Source organism: Xenopus tropicalis, chromosome 8 (assembly GCF_000004195.4).
Source record: "Xenopus tropicalis strain Nigerian chromosome 8, UCB_Xtro_10.0, whole genome shotgun sequence".
NCBI classification, from domain to species: domain Eukaryota; kingdom Metazoa; phylum Chordata; class Amphibia; order Anura; family Pipidae; genus Xenopus; species Xenopus tropicalis.
Window position 1 is genome coordinate 101,512,584 of NC_030684.2, and position 22,323 is coordinate 101,534,906.

General features: G+C 37.3%; 1 protein-coding gene across 2 annotated transcripts in view; it reads right to left on the reverse strand.

Moving 5' to 3' along the window:
* The window catches only part of rhoj (ras homolog family member J), a 57,531-nt gene that overhangs the window by 24,506 nt on the left and 10,702 nt on the right, over positions 1-22,323 (reverse strand). Inside the window, exon 2 of one of the 2 annotated variants that reach the window (XM_004917207.2) lies at positions 1,019-1,227. The exons of the other annotated variant lie outside the window; for it this stretch is intronic. Coding sequence (XP_004917264.2) covers positions 1,019-1,079 — 61 coding nt within the window. The 5' untranslated portion in view covers positions 1,080-1,227. The remainder of the gene's footprint in view (positions 1-1,018; positions 1,228-22,323) is intronic. 2 annotated transcript variants of the gene reach the window in all.

Below are 22,323 nucleotides of genomic sequence, written 5' to 3' on the forward strand. Positions count from 1 at the left end.
TGCTACGCAATTATGTTTCAGTATGTCTATCATTTCAGTACAAGCACCCATGTTTATTGAACAAAGACTAGAGTGCCATATATACTGCCCATGAATTTTAGAACACAGCTTTGCACCCAGATGAAATAGTTTGTTTCTTGCTCCATGGTTTCAGACATTTACCGAAACCCAATGCTCAATGTTTGACTCAAAATATGAGTGATTTGTTACAAACCCACAAAAACGTTTATATAACATTAATTCAATACAGTAAATTCCAGGAATTGAGTTCTTATCCAAATACATTCTTTTAGCCAGATTGAGTATTTCAAATGCATGTTCAAAGATGGTACTGAACAGTTATATAAAATAAAAATCTCTCTCAAATAATCTTCGACTACACATTCCTCATCCATATGTACTTTTTAATTATTGATTAAAATAAAAACTTCAAAAATAGATAACTTTAGAAATATCTGTTCATCCAATATTTAACGAAAATCCATGGATGGTTCTAGTTGGTGTGAAGAGTTGTGTATAGTTTAATACACATGAAAACCATGCATGGAATCTGAACCTGCATTCATGGATTTTACATAGGAGCAGATCTATCAAAATGTGAGATTTAAGTGCACCACAGAAAAATTCAGCCATTTTCTATTCAATCCTATGGGATTTTTAGAAATGTATTTAACAGTGGGTGAATGTGAGAGTTCGCCATTTGATAAATACACTTCTAAAAATCCCTTAGTAGTGAATAGAATGTGGGTATTGTTCTGTGGTGCACATTAATCGCTGCCCCTAAGTACATTGTTTGCACAAATTTATGGCTGTAACACAGTTCTATGAACAGGAACAGCTACAAATTTACTGCATGTGGGCAAATTACTATCCGTTTCTCTGACATCCACCACCCAAAAAAAGTAAAACTAAAAAACCCAAAATATTCACCTTGAGAATTATCTACCATCTGTGAATCATTCTACTAAATAACAGTGTATTTAAAATAAGACATCATTGTTTGAGCAATATAAGGTACCTTGCAGAATAGGTTGTAAGATTTTCCATAAGCTTTGTTGATTTGACATTTCCACTCTCATTCATAACATTTTGCCATGATGTCACTTGTGCTTAGATACCATCACTTCACTTGATAGATTTATTGTTGAGGGAAGTGCTCTTAAGCAATTGTTTTGCCTTGGGCGTGTTTATATGACTGAGATTCAATCAGCACTCCATGTTGTTGGCCTACAAAAGCAGAGAGTTTGCCAATATAAACAATCCTGGGGATTCTATGAAGACTGATTTGTTTGATCCACACAAACCATTCATAAATAACAAAGGTTATGTGAGTTTCTGTGTGTTTTTTAATTATGACAAACACCTTTAAAAAAAATCAACTGTGTGCAGCAATGATATGGTTCAAATTAAATATTCATAGTTTTGCTAAAAGAATAGATCTATGGATTAAGGAGCTAATCAGTCATTACTTAAAGTGCAACTAGAGATAAAAATCTTGAAGCAACATCATAAGTGTAGCTAGAAGCCATAGCTGCCATCAGTGTTGGACTGGAACCCCAGGGGCCCACCAGAAAATCTTAGACCATGGGACCACTCTCTAAAATATTGTTCCCCCTTTCCTCACTCAACATCTTTATTCTCCTATTATTTTTATTCACATGCTAGCATCTATTTTTCCTATTTGTTCCCATTCTGAAATAGAGACTGACCATGAAGTAGGCCAAGAGGTTAAGGAGCAGGAGGGCCACCGACAACTGGGCCCACTGGGAGTTTTCCTGATATCCTGGTGGGCCAGTCTGACACTGGCTGCCATGCTTGGTCCTCACATTATTACCTGTAGAGATAGTGCTCACAGAAGCAGTAGATTCTTTCCTGTTTCTGCATCTATAACTTACAATATGAAGTCATGGGCACCACAATAACCTCCCACAGAGGAACGCTAAGGAACATGTACTGGTTTCTCCCCCAGCTCTTTGCGTTAAAGAAAAAAAGCCTGTGTCTGGTAGTGACACCTGCCATTGTCTATCATGGAAATCGGGATAACACCACTGGTACCACAAGATTTCTATTATTGTCAATGACTTTACACCAGTGGAGAAAATCTCCCATGTGCCATGAGCTTAACAGATCAGCAGATCTCACTGTGTATTTTGGTTTGCTTTTTTAATGCATATCACATATTACAGCTCTCGTGTTGTGAGATGTTTTCCCACCTTTTTGCAATTATCTTCTTGAGGAACCATCACAGAATTATCACAGACTACAGTTGAGACAGCTGCAAACAATCACTGTCCATTCCATATTGAATTTGTACTTAAAGGGTAAGTCCACCCAAACACAACTTAAGCTGTGTGTAAAGTAAACATAATTTTAGTAACTTTGCAATATACATCAATTAAATACTATGCAGCCTTTTCATGATTTTTAATGTAACAATATGGTTTGGAACAGTTACATAAGGCTGCCCCCTGCCCCCTGTTCTCCTGCTGATCTGGCTATTTTGAGACTAAAAATAAATAAATAAATAAATAAAAAATGTAACAGTAGATAGTATATAGTATTTATTCATACTTTTGAAGGAACAGATTACAGTGATATTTATATTATAGTTTTCTGTGTTGTGTGGGGCTTTTTAACAAATTTAGGTTTGGAAGCCGAGTTCCCCTTTAAGTGAATGGTTACTATAAATAAAACATATGTATTTCCTGCCAAAGATGCCTGTCACTGGGAATTATCTTGACCTGTTAGCATAAAGTAAAGGTGCAAGCCATTTGAATTATGGACCTCTTTGACAATTATTTGATATCACTACTTAATGGCAATGTATTAAACGTAAGTAACAGAAATCCAAAAAGTTATCACCCATGGTACAACATGTTACTTATGGCCAGATTACATTCACCAGTTTACTCAAAGACAGGTTTTGTTTTTTTCCTTCACAGGTCAGGTTTTGCCAGGAAAGGTGCTTTAGGAGGCTCGCTTCACAGCACAGTTGAGGTTGTTGATTGGCTAATAGAGGAAAAAAAGCTTTAAACTGGGCCCTGTGTCATATAAAGAATACAGACATAGAATAGATGACCCAAAAGTAGTTTAATCCTGGTTATGAAAGGGAACCTTGATAATTTATGCACAGAAGATCTGGATTGTTTTCTCTTTGGCTTCCTTCAGTGTTGTAGTCCCCAAAGAAAAAGTTTTTTAGAGCCACTATTTCCGCCAAACTACACAGAATGCTGAAATTCAGAGACAAAAATCAGGACTTATCTGTATAATTTTTGCACTTTTCACCTTGACAGCTTGTAGTAAATGAAGCACTGAATGTCTATAGTTCTGCTCCCACATTCAATGGAATCCCCTATGTTAAATGGAACCTATTAGTCCTCTTTAGACCTAATAATGCTGTGTTATATTGTCTTTTGTAATTCATGGATGTGCAAGTACAGAGTTTGAACATTAATCCTTCCATAACATCTGGCAGTCTTTAGTACACAAAACTTAATAAGTAATGTAGTCAAATCAAACACAGACCAACATGCTGATGGAATTAATTAGAACAATCCCCTGTTTTTTGTGCAAGATCACCTGCCCTTTTTTCTAACTATTCCAAAAATTTGGCAGAGATTCAAATATCATTAGTCTTCATATGCTGGAACACTGCTGCCCCAAACATGAATGCACATAATAACCACCATTTCTTGTTCCAACCCATGTCTGTCATATCCATGTCTGTCAAGTCGTTTGAAGCCCTTTTATACCTCAGGTCCTGGGTGCAGTGAAATATATCCCCTATACCAGTTTAATATACATTTTCAGTTCAAGTTCTGCCAATGACATTCACAGCTGCTGTGTAGGAATCTACCAGCATCTAATAGAGATTGATATTTCACTTATCTCCAGCAGAACTATTTGCTACAGAAAGAGCAGAGTGGAGCAAGTTTCCAAGTAATGTATTGCAGGTTTCTATTGCTCTTCTGGCCAACCAAAGACAATCTAGTCTGCACATTCCTTTCAACCAGCAATGACTGTGACGTAGTTGGCCAGCTTGAATATATTGCAATATATGGTCAAACTATGCCTGTTTTGTTTAAAAGGGAAGGCATTTTTCATGCACAGAATGTCTTAAACTTCTATTATATATATATATACAATTTTGTAGTGTAGAGGATTTCTTGTTTTGTTTCTATTCCTTTCTGTGCATGAAAAATATAAATTTAGCCCTCTTTAAAATTACCCATAAAAAATGGCAGCATAAATACACTTAATTTGAATGATAATTATATAATTATTTTCTGTTTTACTGCTGCTGCAAGAATGCTATAATAACAAAAGCCATATGGTCAAGTGTGTTATTTGGATCAGCTAACTGAGACAGATTAATGACGGCTGGGAAGGAAAGAAGCTTTTATGCATGGTATATAACTTGCGTGAAACACTGGAAAAATGAAAGACTGTGAAATGCTGCTTTGCCAGTTTGGATGAAATAGCAAACTACTGCCTGTGACGGGGCGTCAGCTAGATCTCAGTACATTTAGGGAGCAGTTAGAAAAAATAGAACTGTGGATCAAAAAAATGCTGAACTGCTGTGTAATAATAAACTCCAAGGATAAACAATCTCATATAACGTTAAAGGTTGCATCTGCGAGTACAGAACTAGCTGTTTCCCTGGAGGAGCACTGTGCTGACAGAGATTTGGGAGATACAAAAAAGAAAAAAACTGGTCCCACATGGCAGTTTTCCTATGCTTGTGGTTTCAAGTATCTTGAGGATTACAGTCTCTGTCATTTCTTTTGCAGGTGCCTCTGGTAGGCAATGGATAGGAGACAGCTGCAAATAGCCTTGGGTAATGCATACTGCAACATGAGTTTACTTGCGTCTGACAAGATTTCTAGTCCTCCTTTATGGGAAATGTAAACATAAATTGCAAATTGTCCATATATTAAGGGAACATTTAAGATGTTTCTAAATATTGGTTTCATAGTTTTCATACTTTGGCAGAATTATGTGAACCCTGTGTAAGGGGTTTCAATGACCACAGACTTCTTTTGCATGGACAATGCTACGAGCTCTCTGAATAATTTCTTGCTATGCTAGTTGCTCAAGCAATTACAGAAATCTCGTGCATTTAGCCTCATGGGTTGTAAACTGGTAACTAAATGTCTTTTGTTAAGTTGAATGCTTACATTTAAAAAAATGAAAACAAAAAAAAACTAAAAGAGAGTGTACCTTGAAGGCAGTCCAAATATATAATACTAGGATGTCAACCTCCCCAAAGCCCCAAATGTCACCTGTTACTAAGCCTGCATTGAAAATAAAGTCAAGAAAGGCCAAGTTATCCTACATGAAATGCCATACTATGAAAAGTTTTCCCAATACAGGCCCAACAACGTTGTACTTTTAAGAATAGGAAAGTGTTACAATTGTAAAAAAACACATATTTATCACTTTTACTGTTTGTTTACCTGACATCGACCTAGTATGTTTGGTTTACAACGACCGAGCTACCAGCTCAACAACAGGGTTATATATAGCTGGTCAGTAAGTGTAGCTCACAGTTCTTTCACCAATCTCCATTGAATTGCAGATAGACTTTAAACAAAATCTCATTAAACACTTCCACCTTAATGCTTAAGAATTTATGACACATATTATAGGTTCTTATGTGCTCAGCCACACAGTATCTTTATTGCCCACAAGCCAAACAGCTGTTTCCTGGCAGCAGCCACAAGGAGCAGAACTAAGGATACCTATACTTTATTTATAACACACACTCTGCTTACAGAATAATGAGTGTTTTGGAATGCTGATGAACAGCCAACACTTTTTCTCTATATCACCTTCATATAGCCTTAGCTCAGTGTTTGAAATCTTTTGATTACTAATTGCATAAACTGGGAGACCCATGGCACCTATTCATGCGAGTAGCAGCTATTGGGAATTACTATCCAACTTTCACACCTGGTACAGTGTAACCTCTTTTTAGCCTTTTTTTTACAACCATGCACCAACATAGTTCTCTAACATGCTCTCTCTTCAGCTTCCTATTTACCTAGTACATGTAGTCTGCATTAATGCTATATCTTCTGGTCACCTAACTCTCTCCTGGCTATTTACTTAGTACCTAACGTCTTCATTCATACATTCCCATTTAAATTATGTATTTTAAACCCATTTAGCTAATGTAACCAAACATTAGTTGTGCAATTAAAGTGTTGCAAGCAAAATTAGGACTTAAGGGTACTGGGCTGGGGTAAACATTTACCTATGATCTTACAATAAAAAAGCCAGTTACTGTCATATTTTGGATTAACCTTGGAGCTCTAGTGGCATGGGGGGGGGGGCAGAAATACTTTTACCCATTTTGTTCCTTTTAAAAAGCAAGTGCTCACTCAATAGGCGACACAGCAAGTGTATCAGTTTAGTCACAGAGTGGTTTGGAACTTGCTTTGTACCTATACAAACAGGGCTTTGTACACTTAAAGGCAGAGGTGCCTGGCACCTAACCAACTGCCATAGATGTCTTGAACATCACAAACTACATTACGTTAAGTGGATTTCTCTAATATTGGGATACTTGCCCTCCTGTAGTGCCTGGTGCCTGTCCTGTTCTCCCCTTTTTGACTTAATATCTGCCCTGGAAAATATTCATGCCATTGTTTTTCCATTTTAAAAAGTACATTTCTCTTATTCTAAAAGCTGCTTGTTTTCCTTCCTTTCTTGCTATAAACATATACGCTGCATATACTATGCATGCTGGTCTCACTGCTATTGCTTTCAAAAATAAACTCATACAAAAAGGGTTTGCATCAATCCTTTCTCTTCTGAGTAGTGGAGCAGAAAGTGCTGGTCTGTAGGCAGATCATAGATACATGAATGCATTTCTCAGATGTTGTATATAATACTTTCTGTCCTGGCTGTTTCCACTATCCCTTCAACACAATAAATAAACAGGCTTAAGAGAATTCAGCAGAACAAGATAAAAGGGAATATGTAGCTATTGAGAGGGTTTTATGGTGATAAATATCTAAGCATATGACAATACAGAAAGTAATCGTAAGCTGATATAAAGGAAGACATTCTCATTTAGTATTGCCAGGAATTCCCACTGCGCTGATTTATTTCATGGAAATCCCCTTGTCGTAAGTAGGAGAGTCTTATCTAAAGTTTCCAGAACAACATGAAAATCAGTGCTACCTCCTCCAGAGATAATAGGGAGGAATTTCAAGTGCTGCAGCACCACTTTTTTACATGCTTTTCACAAAAACACACTCCCTATACATCTATACACACTCCCTTAAAACCACTTGCACTTTTTTTAATAAAGTGCAAACTTTAGGGAATACATATACATGGGAGCCTACCTTTAGTAGATGCCTGATATTACAGGCTAGTGTGGTTTCTAGCTTCATCCATGAACACAACTGATGCGTAATTTACCAATGTACATGCTAATTAGAGTTCACATTGATTGCATGTTGTGGAGTAATTATACTAATGAGTGGCGCTAACAAGTCTGACACTTTCCCTCAGCCCTAATGAGTTTCTTTTTAAAGATGCCCTTTAGGCACTAACTGAATCTGCCCGTTTTTAAATCAGGGAACATTTTTAATCAATACACTTAGGGGCTGATTTACTAATCCATGAATCCGAATCCCGAATGGGAAAAAATCGGATTGGAAACAAACATTTTGCGACTTTTTCGTATTTTTGCGATTTTTTCGTCACCGTCGCGACTTTTTCGTAGCCGTTACGACTTGCGCGAATTGTCGCGACTTTTTCATAGCCATTATGACTTTCGTGAATTGTCGCGACTTTTGCATAGCCATTAAGACTTTTGTGAATTGTTGCGACTTTTGCATAGCCATTAAGACTTTCGCGAATTGTCGCGACTTTTTCGTATTGAGCGCTCGAAAAATTCGCGACAATAAGCGAAAAAGTCGCAAAATATCGATCATTACGAAAAAAATGCATTCGGACGCTTTTTGGACGTTCGTGGATTAGTAAATGTGCCCCTTAGTGGCACCTTTGGATAGTAAGTTGCTTGTATCTCTATTCTTTGCAGTGGGAGCATCTGTGATGCAGAAGCAGGATAATTTCATGATATGCATGATAGCTAAGGTACAGGCATGGCTTATCAGTCCATATCCACAGCCATCCTTTCAATTCTTTAATTTACATGCATTTATCCATTGAAAATGACTATCCAATCCCATCAGGATGGGGCATCATCATACCCATAAAAAGGCATCATGTTTTTATCCACACACTTTAACTCTTTATTCATAAAAGTACCATTTTAGTCCTTTCTTGCTAGTTCATTCTGTGCTACTCTAAGTGGGTTTGTGCAACATATAAGCTGGCTATACACGTACTAATCAAATCGTAGGGAACCTAGTTTCACATGATTTTAGGCCGTGTGTGGGCTGCAGATTATTGTTGTGATAATTTTCGTACCATGCCGATGATACACAAATCTGTGCATGTATTGTGTATTGGACAATATGATGGAAGTCCCTGGTGTCTGCCAACTATTTCATGTTCACAACATCCTCCAATATGTATTAAAGGGCTTTATCCTACATTGTCAGTCTGAATGTTAGTACGACCGATATCCAAACTTTTGTCGGAAGAAAACTAAAATCTGAACCTTTATGCCACTTTTTTTTACTTCCTTTCCTTGGTTGGCCCCAAGTGCCCTACTAGAGTATAACTGTTACTTCATTTAGATATTTTTTTTATATTCTTGGCAAAATCTGTCAGTGTCATTCCTATGTATTAGCCAGTCTTTACACACCCACAAGGTAAATAACAGAATACAAGTTGTGCTCTAATTACTGGACAGATATAACAATGGAGCATATATGAAATATTTTCTGTTGCTAAATTCTCTAACCATATACCAAACCATATCAATAAATGTATCAAGGGGACCAAAAATGCAACCTGTTGTTCCTGGTATTCAGCACATAATGCCTCTGTTTTCTGTTCATGTGCTAGGTTAATTGAAAAGCCACAAGAAACTTTGAACAAAACTCCATTGAAAATTATTGTTTCCTGCAGTATGCAAGAGGGCTGCAGCTTATCAAAATAAGGAAATAGGCAATAGTTATTAAAGTGAGAGCACAAACTTCCAAATGGTGAAAGCACAACTGTTCCTATGTTGAGTATAACTTACAGGAAACAATACACCTCAATCCGTGTGCGACAAAGAGTGACTTCTGACCTTCATGAATTTACTAAACTAATTACTTTAACACATGACTCCTTGTAAAAATAACTATCAATGTACTAGTTGCTACAGTCTAGAAGACATTAGTTGCAAGACAATGAATGCAACAGTACTGGTCATATAGCATGCATGTGTATATGTCATTACTTACATACTACTACTACTAATATATGCAGTGCTGTTCATTTTTACTGTACATTAACAGCCCAAACATATGTGCGACAAAGAGTGACTTCTGACCTTCATGAATTTACTAAACTAATTACTTTGACTCCTTGTAAAAATAACTATCAATGTACTAGTTGCTACAGTCTAGAAGACATTATCTGCAAGACAATGAATGCAACAGTACTGGTCATATACTGTAGCATGCATGTGTATATGTCATTATTTACATACTACTACTACTAATATATGCAGTGCTGTACATTTTTACTGTACATTAACAGCCCAAACATATAAAACAAAAATTGGCTCCAATTTCTAATAACAGGCACTATATCTGCTTAAGTGAAGTAACCCATAGCAAACAGTGACCATTAAATGTTAACTTGTTGCTCTGGGTTACCTCACCTGGCCAAATAAAGTATTTTTTATTACATAACTCACCTAGAATATAGAATCAGCACAACAGAGTAATCAAAAGTGGGGGTAAACCCGCTCTTATGTACTGGTTCTATATTCTTGGTGAATTGTTTGTGAGGTAGCTGACCCTCTAGAGCAAGCACCAAGTTTATCTTAAAAGGAAAGGAAATGGGTGTGCTTAAGCTATTGGTATTTTAGTACATGATTTCATGTGCCAGGTATTAGAAATCACAGGAGAAAGAGTTTCCTGCCCAGCAGATTTTAGAGCGTGAGTTCATATGTATGAATATTACAGAACAGCATGTGCTGTACATGTACTGTAAATACTCACACTCTTTACTTGCATTGGATCTGATATTTGCCATGGCAGACAAGCATTCATACATCATTTTTTGTAAAACTTTTTACCCTTTTAAAAGGTAAAAATATAACCTATTTATGTACAGGCTATTACGTATAATCACTACTATATGATTGTTAAGTACCATCAAGTTCACTAGGGCTATGACTATTTACATTGCTCTTACAGAAATCATCTGCTGGGCTCCTAAGTCATCTCAATGACATGTTAAAAGTTGTTGTGATTTAATTAATCTGTCCTATTGCTTTTTCTCTTTTCCTTCTAAACATAACCTTCTACAATGAATTGGGTCTCCTTAAAATGTGCTAAATTCAATTGGTTATGAAACATTTGTCATTAAAATTCCATACAAGTCTATAAAGAAATCTGTAACTGAATTTAGAGATAGGTTCTTCTCATCAAATTTAATCTGGCTTAATATGTTTAAAAAAGACACCATTAATCTGACCAATCCTGTTTTAAGTATTTAGTTAGGTTTCATTTGGTCAAGGATCCACTTACTTGTTTTTTGCTAAAGTTCACAAAGGCATGCTTCATTTTGTTTTCATCCCTTTATTTGTTAATGTATGGCTTGTGGGTCTTTCTCTCTTCTATCTCTTTAGGAAGCCATTTAAGCCATCTTTTTATACAGTGTACACAGAACATGAATCAAATCATAAAAGCAGGTTAATTAGCTCATGTGTATGGTAGAGACCATAGGCTGTAAATTCCATTTGGGTAGAGTGATCAGTAATCTCTGTGATCAAGGTTTAATAGGATGTCAGATTAGACAGACATTGACTATGCCAATTTTAATTGCATGTTCTTTACAAAAGTATAGTATTACATATTTTCCTTGAAACTATTTAGAAACCCAAGGGCTTTTCTACCCTGTACATTTTATAAAAGCATCCATTCTAAATAGCTATACAGTACTAGAGCAGTCATTTTGAGACTTGTGTATAATGGACCTGTTAAAAGTTAATGTTAATGTTAGTAATAATGCAAAGTGTATGGCATAATAAAGTTGTTGTAGGTTTGGAAAGGGGAAAAGGAAGAGGAAGTGAGAGAGTTGATTCAGTAGTGTGTGTGGATAGGGGCAGAATCTATAAAGGAGAGAGTGTAGGAAAAAAAGGAAAACTTAGGTTGTCGTGGATGACAGGATAACTGCTATGAATAAAGAGAAACCTTGGTGAAGTCATTTAATTTTTCATACATTCTGTTTAAATTTTACATGTGGAGCCCATTTTATTTGCTTGCACTAGAGCTCTCACCTATTGTGTCGCACTATATATTGGTTTGTGTCAATAACATGTAGTGCAAAACAATAAATTACATTGTCACTTTGGTGGCGAATGTAATGTGCATGCTAACTACATGCTAAGGCTGCACTGATTTTTATTTCTCATATACTGTATCTTACTGTATGAACAAAAACTGTAGAGAAAAATCTCTTTACCCAGAAGCACCATAAAGCTAAAATACTGGACACAACACTGAAATTAATTTTAATTTATGCACCAGAAACATACATGCCCTAAACTTCAAAAGTAGTGGTTAGATTACGTTTGCCTAAAGTACCGTGAGAAAGATATTTGCAAGTGATGTTTGGACTGTTTCAAGAGAGCAGGATCTGTGTGGTCCTTGACCTCCACATTAAACAACTCTCATGTAAAACATTTCTGTTTGTCCAGCAATACAAAATTAAAAAAAAAATTGGACACAGTAGGATTTTCCCGTGGAATGAAATGGATAGATGTGTGAAATAGATGATGAACTTCTAGCTTTTTATGGGTGGGGATTAGGCACACAATGAAGACACTATGCTCCTGTAAGCGGAGAAGCTCAGTTTCACATATCATGCAGGAAGCACATGTTTCTGTGATTGTGCAAGCACAGGGAGTGATAGCTCTGTCCCTAGTTGTTCCAGCCATAACAGTGTTGTTGAAAAAACAGTGGGAAGCAGAAACACAGAATGTGATGGCAGACAATCCCCAACTGGCTTAGCTGGCCTGCCTGCTCTTTTACCTACAGAGTTCTGCGTATTTAATTTAACATTATCTAAAGCTGGCATGGACAACGCGAGTCCCCCAGTTGCCTGTCATTGCTAAATGTTTTGTATGTGCCAGATATTCTCATATCTTCTTCACATCTAGTCTGAGACTGTACCCATTGCCTTTCTGCTTTGAGAATTAAACCTATTAGGTTATTACATATTTTTTTAAATTCCTTTGGCTTTGACGAGCACCACAACTGCATCTCCTAAATGCCAAGGGCATACGGTGGATACCGACAGCTGTACAGTTGGAATAGAAATTGTGCATGATAATATTAAAGGAAAACTAAACTCCTGAACAATGTAGATCTCTATAAAAATATACTGCATAAAATACCTCATATGTAAAACCCTGCTTTATCTAAATAATTCATCTTCATAAAAATATACTTTTTTAGTACAGGTAATGGATCCCTTATCCGGAAACCCATTATCCAGAAAGCTCCGAATTACGGAAAGCCCGTCTCCCATAGACTCCATTTTAATCAAATAATTCAGAATTTTAAAACTCATTTCCTTTTTCTCTGAAGTAATAAAACAGTACCTTGTAATTAACCCCAACTAAGATATAATTAATCCTTATTGGATGCAAAACAATCCCATAGAGGTCACTTAAGGTCCCCATACACGGGCCGACTATAGCTGCCGATATCGGTCCTTTGGACCGATTCGGCAGCTAATCGGCCCGTGTATGGGCAGAACAGAGCGGCCTGGCCGACCGATATCTGGCCTGAAATTGGCCAGATCTCGATCGGCCAGGTTAGAAAATCTGGTCGGATCGGGGACCACATCGGCTCGTTGATGCGGTCCCCGAACCGACTGCCCCATAGCCACAAATGTAATCCGATCATTTGGCCCCAGGGCCAAACGATCGGATTATTTTTTTTTCAAGTTACTTTCTACCCGATATCGCCCACCCGTAGGTGGGGATATCGGGTAAAGATCCGCTCGCTTGGGGACCTTTAATATGATATGATCTGTTTGTTAAGTATTTACTCTGTTGGTTTAGTTTTCCTTTAAGGCTGTTGACATTTAGTTTGTCACTATTTTTAAAAACAAGCCATTAAAGGTTTATACTTAGTAAACAGAAACAAGAGTATTGCTATTTTTCTTAGCCCAATTTTGAAAAACTTTCTAAAGGATCACAGCAAATTCATTTATAAGACTGGTACATAAACTGTTTGGTAAATCTGCCAGTGACAATGTAATTCAACTAGCTATAATATAAAGAAGATCATTAGTATGGGAAAGGCATCTTTAGCTACAGTCTGTTTCCTGCCACCAGTTATCTGATACATTACTCCCTCTAACTCTTATGTTTGATAACATGTCTTCATGGAAATCTTTTGTCTAATAATTTCCTACATTGCACAGTCTGTAGATGTACGTCCCACGTTGCCACAGTAGTCATGGATGCTATTGTTTATCAAAGGCCAAGCAAGTGCACATAAGGGGTTAGCATTGCCGCCTTGAACTCCTGGGCTCTTCTTTGAGACTGCAACCAGGACATTGTCTGTTTGCAGCTACAACATGTTCTCTTTGTGTTTGGATGGGATTCCTCTGGGAGCTCTGGTTACAGTCTAAAGCACAATGGTGAGCTAATTAGCTCCTGATGAACTCAGTCTTTGGTGTGTATGTTTAAGCCTCAATGGGGCAGTGACTGATGTCAATGATTGAATATTCTCTATGTAGACTCAAGCGTATGTGTTTGTCTGTCTTTCCACCTGATATTAATGTTAGAATTGGTATTTCATTTGTTAGAACATTTTTTAAAACTTTTTTTTAAGCAGTGCATCCTCTTACAGAGGATATATAGAATTACCAAAGAGGCTTTTACCAAAAATCTACTATGCAAAGTATGAATGCTGAGCTGAATGTGCCATTCCTAGATAACCTTCATACGAATGGAGCCTCCCAATAGTATTTGAGTAGTGAGATCATTTTGTGATTGAGCCAATTTCTATCCGAAACTTTTGTGCTCTAGTTTATTCTTTCTTTGCTTATTTTTGTGTTTCAGTATCAGCTACTCATTAAATACAAGTTGAGCACTAGATTCTTACTCAATGGGATGCCTACAGAACTGTGTCCACATTCAGCTCTATAGGGAACTTCCATGCTAAATCCTCAGGCACTAGGTTAAAACAGAGCAAGGTCTATTGAAACCACAAATCATGGCAATATCATTCTCTAGAAGTTAAATGTATTTACTTTCAGCTTCTCAAGCAACCAAATAACAATTGCTTTACAAAAGAAAAACAAGATATTATACATTATTAAATGGGATTTGGATGCCCGCAGGACAGCATCTTTGTCTCTGTGATACATTTATTGGTGTATTAAAATAAAAAGTTTACTGCAGAAGTGCAACTGTTTTGAAAGCAACTGGCTTTTCAGTCACTCACTGTGTGTGGGTGACTAGAGGTCCATTGATCCAGTGCAAAATGTGATTTAATCTCCCTCTATAAAACTCCCAACAAACAAGCTGATAAACTGATATCCCTCAGATCCTTCTTTTGGCATAATGAACTTACTTGCAGCTGAGCATTATTTTGTTGCAAAAGGTCAAATTTATATGTGCTCATGTAGGCCAGGGTACCTTTATCTGTGGCAAAGTTCCGGAATTTTGTTTAACTGGTACTCCCTGGCATATTACAAGAATAAGAGGAGATCAAGGTCAATGTCAGAACTATATTGGCATTATTGAGTCACATTGTGTTTCTATCAGGTCCAAACATTTTACAGTCCATGTCCTAGACTGATAGGGTCACTTAGTGGTTTTAAACACACAGTCTAAACTCTACAACAGTTTCTTATTTTGTCTGGCCATCCCACTGCTCTTAATAAACAGGTTTTACCTACCTAGTATTATTTTAAACACTCTTAACTTTTCTTGGTCTATACATTTTTCTAAAGTTAGTTTATTAAAATACAACAGGGTAAAACAATAGAAAAGGAGTGTCGTAGATTAGAAATATCTAACAAGGACTGTACTGTAAATACTAAGGCTAAGGGCAAGGGCACATTGTGCGTATATGCTCTTCTCTCAGAACCACATTTTTTAGTTAGGCTGAGAGAAGTGGATCAGCTTGCACACGATGCACTGTGTGCCTGCACTAAAAACTACAGTAAGCACCTGAGTGTGGGCACACAGAGCAGAGCGGATCAGAGGTCGGTTACTGTAGTTTTTAGTGCAGGCATACAGTGCAGGTAAGCGGATTCACTTGTCTCAGCTTGACTAAAAACCGAAGTTAGCCTGATGTCCCCCATCTTCGGTGGCATATTGTGAGAAGATCCACTCCTTTGGCGACCTTGCTTAACAAGTGGATCTTAATGTGTATGGCCAGCTTAGCCCCTATATGTAATGAAAGGCACTAAGATTGCCCAGGAGCAGTATCCCATAGCAGCCAATAAGATGTTTGTTTTTTAACAGGTGACCAGCACATTCTACCTGTTTCTTAGTGCCCTTTATTACACTACCTTAATAATATACTGTAAGTAAATCTCTTGGAATACAAATGTTAAAACACAGACTCTGAGCGTGTCCTGTTTGAAAGTACCAGTTTTTACATGAAGTATCTATAACTTTGGTGAATGCACTTTAACATACACATTATTCGGTCATTAGTGGAAAAACACAATGGCAGCGTTTAAAGCAGGCAGTGGGAGTATTTTGCATACAGAGCTGCTAGCATTCCTTTGAAACAAAAGAGGCTATAGTCTGCAGCATTTGTACCCAACCTTAAATGTATACTATACATCATCACTTGGAATGGCTCTGACTAAATTATGTAAAATGAACCCATATGGGTATTTTAATTCCACTGGAACAAGAGCATGCTTAATAACTGAGGAATCATTTGCTAAAGGAGTGCCCAGTGTAAATATCTGGCATAATGAGCTGAGTCTCTTACCCAAAATGGTGCCAGAAATACAGCATAATTGCACCCACCATAATAGCCATGAAGAAATTTTTGTGCCCCATAATAAATTACATGCAGCTTATACCTGTAAGGACTGGCATTGGACAGAACATGGGTATTCATTTATATGTCCTTTAACTTTTGCATGATTCAGCTGGCACAACAGCTAGCACCAATAGGCAGTATTGCATTTACTGCTGTGCCTAACTAGGTGTTAGGTACAGAACAGCCTTGCATGTGATCACCCCATACACCAAAGTAAGCACAAGCATGTGAAATGCACTGTAAATAGCACTTTCATGTGCCAATTCTAGTGCCTAATGAATGACAATAAGCAAACAAGGCTTGTCTTCAAAGTAAATCCAAGATAATAATAACAAACAAGAAAAAGCATACTTCATGTTTATGTACCACAGCTGGAGCTTTATTAATAAAAGTAGCAGATTTTATATTCCTCTAACTAATAAATATTTAACTGATTCATGATGGAGAGAGAACAAGAAACAGATGGAAGGAAAACAAGAATATATATGAGTCCTGTTGATAAGTGAAGGAGCAGCATGAATCAGTACAACAGGAACTAATCATTCCTGGGGTGAGATACCTTTCAAATGACTAAAGTGTGGGTGGGTTTGCTTGCTCCTCCAAAATCTGAAATAGCTATATCTTAAAAAAAAGCTTTCTCTGGTGTTGTCCTGTATGAAAGGCGACCTGCTGCCCAGGCTTAAACCACAGACAAATTGAAAACAAGAGTATATATCCAGGTGCCAAGATGATGATGCAGCCGGGCTTTGGCACTTGAAATGATTGAAATTGTTCATCAGTAAAGATTCTCCACAATTTCTTTATAGTTTTAGGAACTTTTGGTGCTACTTTGTTAGTTACAACCTAATTATTCATATGTATTAGGCTGTAGGTATAGGGAGTGCTCTCCAAATGCATTTGAATCTGATAGGGCCCCATAAGGACAACGAAACGGACAATTATAAGGGGCTCATATAATAACCTCTCTAATGCTTTATTTATCAGTAGGTCCTTCCAAACTGACACAAGGGCACCCATTCCGATTAGAAGAAAGGAAGGACCGTCTAAATATTTGGAAAGGATTTTTACAGTGAGAGTTGTGAAGTTGTGGAATTCTCTTCCTGAACCAGTCGTACTGGCTGATACATTAGTTAGTTTCAAGAAGGGGTTGGATGGCTTTTTAGCGGGTGAGAAAAAACAGGGTTATGGGAGCTAGCTTTTAGTACAAATTGGTCCAGGGACAGGTCCGATTGCCATCTTGGACTCAGGAAGGAATTTTTTCCAACTCTGGCAAATTAGAGAGGCTTCAGATGGAGTTTTTTGCCTCTGGGTCAACTAGCAGATAGGCATTAAGGTTGAACTTGATGCGTATGTGACTTTTTTAAACCTAACTTACTATGTTACTATGTAACTTTCTCCGGGGAGTCTGACCCAAAGTTTGAGGAAGATGTAATACTGAACACTCAGGGTTCCATTTGTTAAAGTTTGTATTTTTTTTTGTTTCCAGGAGTCAAACGTTTTAGAACTAAAATCTTTTTATAATTACTCTAAACCATGAAAAAATTTGATATTTAAAAACATGAAAAACTCTAAAAGTTGGAAAGGTTATGTAGAAATCAATGAGAGTTGTTCTCATGCAACTGTAAAATCTTTGTTTAATTGAAGCTTTAGGAAGTTTAAAGTATTTTTTTTGTTTGTAATTGCACTAAAATTCATATGAAACCAAGGATTTTGAGGTTTTTGTATTCTTTCTGCGTTTTTATTTGTTCGTGCTTTTTATATTCAGATTTTTTAATGAATGAGTAGGCATTTGTGCTTTTTTAAAAAGTGAGTTTAGTTGCGGGAGGAAAAAACCTCTAAAAGTCAAAATCGGAATAAAAACAACATGGCCAAAGTCTCTGGGAGGAAAGTGATAACTATGATATCTAAAAACACATTCAGACAAGAGAACTAAGCTGCTATTTTATTCCATTTGCATACAACGTATTTTCCCCAAATTATTTTTTCCTTTCTCACATCTGATGACCTCAGAACAGTTGCTTCACTTGGACCATGAATGCATTTTGTTGCACAGACCAATAGGTATGACTAATAGGCTATTTTGATTGCCTGTCTCTGCATGGTTGGCAAGCGGCAATATTGAGCGTGTAATGCCAAAGGAAATCTTGCTTAGCACCAGAAAGCAAGAAACAATCACCCTTATAGGATATCACTCTCTGAGAAACTATGGGCAACTGCAGATTAACAGCACCTGTGCTGTGTATTGCATTACCATCACTTTGTCCAAATCAAGTCTTTTATTAGCATTCCAGGACCATACTGCCAAACAGACCAAGCCCAGCTTATATGCAGTGCAGTATATTTTTGCTGACTATAGCATTACAAGAAATGTATTTAAAATTCACTTAACTATACAGGATATTTTATGCTCCCTAACTCCAAGACAAGTCTTATTATTTTTTTTTTTATCATTTAGGGACATTAAATGTTTATTACTGTGATTCCTCATCTAACAATTTTTCCTGCTACAAGCAACTCATGTTTAGTTGCTTGAAGCATTTGTTTATTATTGACTATAGCATTAATAGCCATGTCTCTACATTTTTCCAATGGCACCAAATTATGCAAAAAAATTAATTAATCCAGAATGTGACATTCTTCCATGTGATCTTTGCAAAAGTTAATCTGCGCAGCTAAATAGCATATAATAAAAAAAGAGAAGAGCAACTAAGTTAACATGAAAAAAGTCGGGCCAAACTGGGCTTGTTTACACCCAAGGAAGGATGATAAATTATACATCCCACTAAACATTGTGCTTTGTTGTGTAGCTTTTGGGCTAATTTTCTTGGTTTAATGGGATGACTGGCTGAGTGGCCATAGGCCTTGCACCATTTTTGTTTGTGAATCCATAGGAGGAGAGCTCTTAAAAGGGATATACGGTATAGTGTCAAGAATCAGTATTTGCCCTTGCATTATACACAGCATTCCAGGATGCCAGCCAACCAGCAGCTGGGCACACCTGAAAGGATACTGCTGTATATGTTTCCCTGCGTGAAGGCAAAGTTGTGATTGGTTACCCACATCTTGCTCTTATTCTGGAGAAGGAACACTGGGCTTCAAAAAGGCTTTGGATGCCTTATAAGCAAGTGAGCAAATACAAGACTTAATTTTGATATTAATACTGATGGCATATTTACCAAGCTGTGTAAAAACATTTTGATATATGTAGTAATGAACCTACTATGTTATTAAAAGTGGTAGTAGCTTGGAAAAAGTTGCACCACCTCTTTATGCACATTTGTTGCACTGACATTGTGTTACACGTGGTGTAAATTATGGAAAAGTCTAGAGTAAAAGAATACATAAATACAACACTCAGCTCTTCATAATTATGATTTCAGCAGGTTGAATTTAAAAGATATCTGTTATTTTTTACTGTATAACTGCCACTTGAATATATTTCCTTGTAGGAATTCAACTCCATTTACAGAGTACATAGTACTAAAGTTATGTAACACTTGTTTGGCTTATATGGCAAAACCCAGGCTAGTGATAGGTATAGAGCATGTGTTATATGCGACCTTAATACACAGGAGTGGGCCTCCGCTATGTGGGAGGTATTTAATGGAGCTGAGGGTGTAGTTGAACTACAACTAGATAGAGCTTGTGTGGTGCAGATAGAATAATGGACGCCAGAAAGGTTCTTGCTGATGAACTATAGTACAAGTTTATTGGACAAGGCACAACTTAATAGTGCAGCAGGGATTATACTCACAGACACAGCAGTATAGGAATTGTCACAATGGAGAATGCAGATGTGACACTGAAGGAACAGAATATCCCACTTGGAGGATGCACAGAGGATTACCTGATACCTGAGATGAAGACCTTTCAGTAGGGAGTGTTCCGGCCGACTGTGGTCCAGGGGAGAGCTCATAACCTGGTACCTGGCGTCTAATAAACCGGTCCCTAAAGAACGACAACAGAGCCGGGGTAGGCTAAACCCTTTTACAACTCCTGGTTGGGGCTATTAACTGCCCTTTCTAAATAGGCTAACTGTTCTCACCACTTCTAGAGGGTGCTATTATATAAACTGACTGTTCTGGCTTTACCTCGTTCACGGGGCCCTGTCCCCGACTTTAGATAAAGATGTTTCTCTTTACTGGGGCCTTATGCCTCCAGGCTCAATGACGTGAAGCCTGAGACAACCGCAGCCAGAGAGAAGACACTTCCTTGTGCAAGACACTATATAGTCTGCCAAGGGGAGTGGTCAACCTGGCTAAACCTATTAAGAGTAGCTTAATAACTGTAATCTGAGTGTAGAGGGCTCTGCCCTATAACAGCACAGATAAGGAAAAGATAAGGGATAACACCATAGGGAGCTTAACCCTATGGGTCCCTACAGTTAGTTTATTGTTTTCATTTAAAAACATAATTTTAAATAAAAAAACAAATTTTTATTCATATGGCAAAGAGGGAACCAGAGCCAAATGAAGAGCAAGCCAATGCAAAATCTGTCTGAAAAATGTTTCAGACAGAAAGATCCCGTCAGGTCAAATGACTCTCTTAAACCTGCTAAACTGCTTAAAAAAAAGCCACAGGCCTTTAAATAATCATCATTGCTGACATGAATTACCATTGTTTGTTGACAAAATCCCCACTCAGACAATCCAAAACCACAGCATCTGCGAACATAATATGGATTTCTAAAGACATAACAAAAAATATCTCTCAATCCCCATTTTCTTCTCAGCAAAGAAAAAAAACTTTTTATGAAATTTTTTCCATAAGCCATACAAACTACTTTGAATCGTTTTTATCATTTTGTACTGGTATAATTTGACAAGCCCATGTCCGATTGATTAATCTTCACGTTACGTTGTCTCTGGAACTGCCTCTAACAATTGGGACATATGTTAGAGCTCAGGTCTGCCATAGAAAAGAATAAGAAAGGCACATTGGTTTTTAAAACTGAAATAGTAGTAGACTGTGCAGGTAAAATGAAGCCCAGAGTAATTTAACATGCCATAATTTACACATTCTCTTAAAGGGCAACTAAAGCATAAAAAAGAATATGGCAAGAAATGTTTAGCAACCTGTTTTGGGCCCTTCTACCAGCCCGAATTCACCAAAGCTCTATAGAAATAAAGATCCATGCCCCTTAAGATGCCCACAGTAGCTCTCCATATTTTGCCTTGCCCAACTACTGCACATGCTCAGTCTGCTCTTGGCTGATGTCAGTGACCTGAGCTTAGGGATCGACTCACAATATTCTTCTTTCCCCTGCCTGCTTGCTCTAGTCACTGCCTGTTCCCTATTAAACATGCATATAAGCCAACCAATCACAGTCCTGTCTGGCTACTCCCTAAAAAACTCAAGTCCTGCTCTGGCACTTTGAGCTTGGGGTGAGACTTTGGCTAAATCCTTATTGTGTGATTTTTCTTTCCTCCTTGTTAAAAAGGATGGAAACATTGACAGAACTTAGAGAAACTGAATTCAGCACAATTATTAATAAAGCATAAAAATAGATTGATTCTATCACTTATATACTACCATAGAGTGAAAACAACATATACCCCTCCCACATAGAGGACAAAGATAACAAAAAACACAACTTATTGTATACAAAGCTAAGTCAATGGAGATTCCTGCACTGGCCGGTTATTATATAAAGAACACAAGCTATGACTAAAGCTCCAGTCACTTTGCTTATACAAACCAGTCCATCTGGGAATAAATTGCTCCATTGTAAAGGCTTTTCTATAAGTAATATATTGATTTGCATAATATCTTATGATCTCCCCCATGCCCAATGTACAGAGCATTATTGGCTTTAGTTGTGGGGATACAAACCAATAACCTCTCAAAGTGTTTATGAAGCAGTTGCATTGGGGTTTGTGTGCATTACATATGGGGAGAGGTCAAACTGTGCCAGTAGGTGTATAGGCAGAACAACATGATATGTACAGGGGAACCTCTGTACAAAGACTTTGTTCCTTCCCAGACATGCTGATTTGCATATGCAAATTGACAGACACTGAGTTCAGAGTTTGGGCTCTCACTATAATAAATAGGCTGTGTATGAAACCCCCAGTCTGCTCAACAAACTCTTGAAATGAAAAGTGCTTTGGTTGAGTTATAACTATCAGCCTGACTTAAATATCAATGTAAGTTA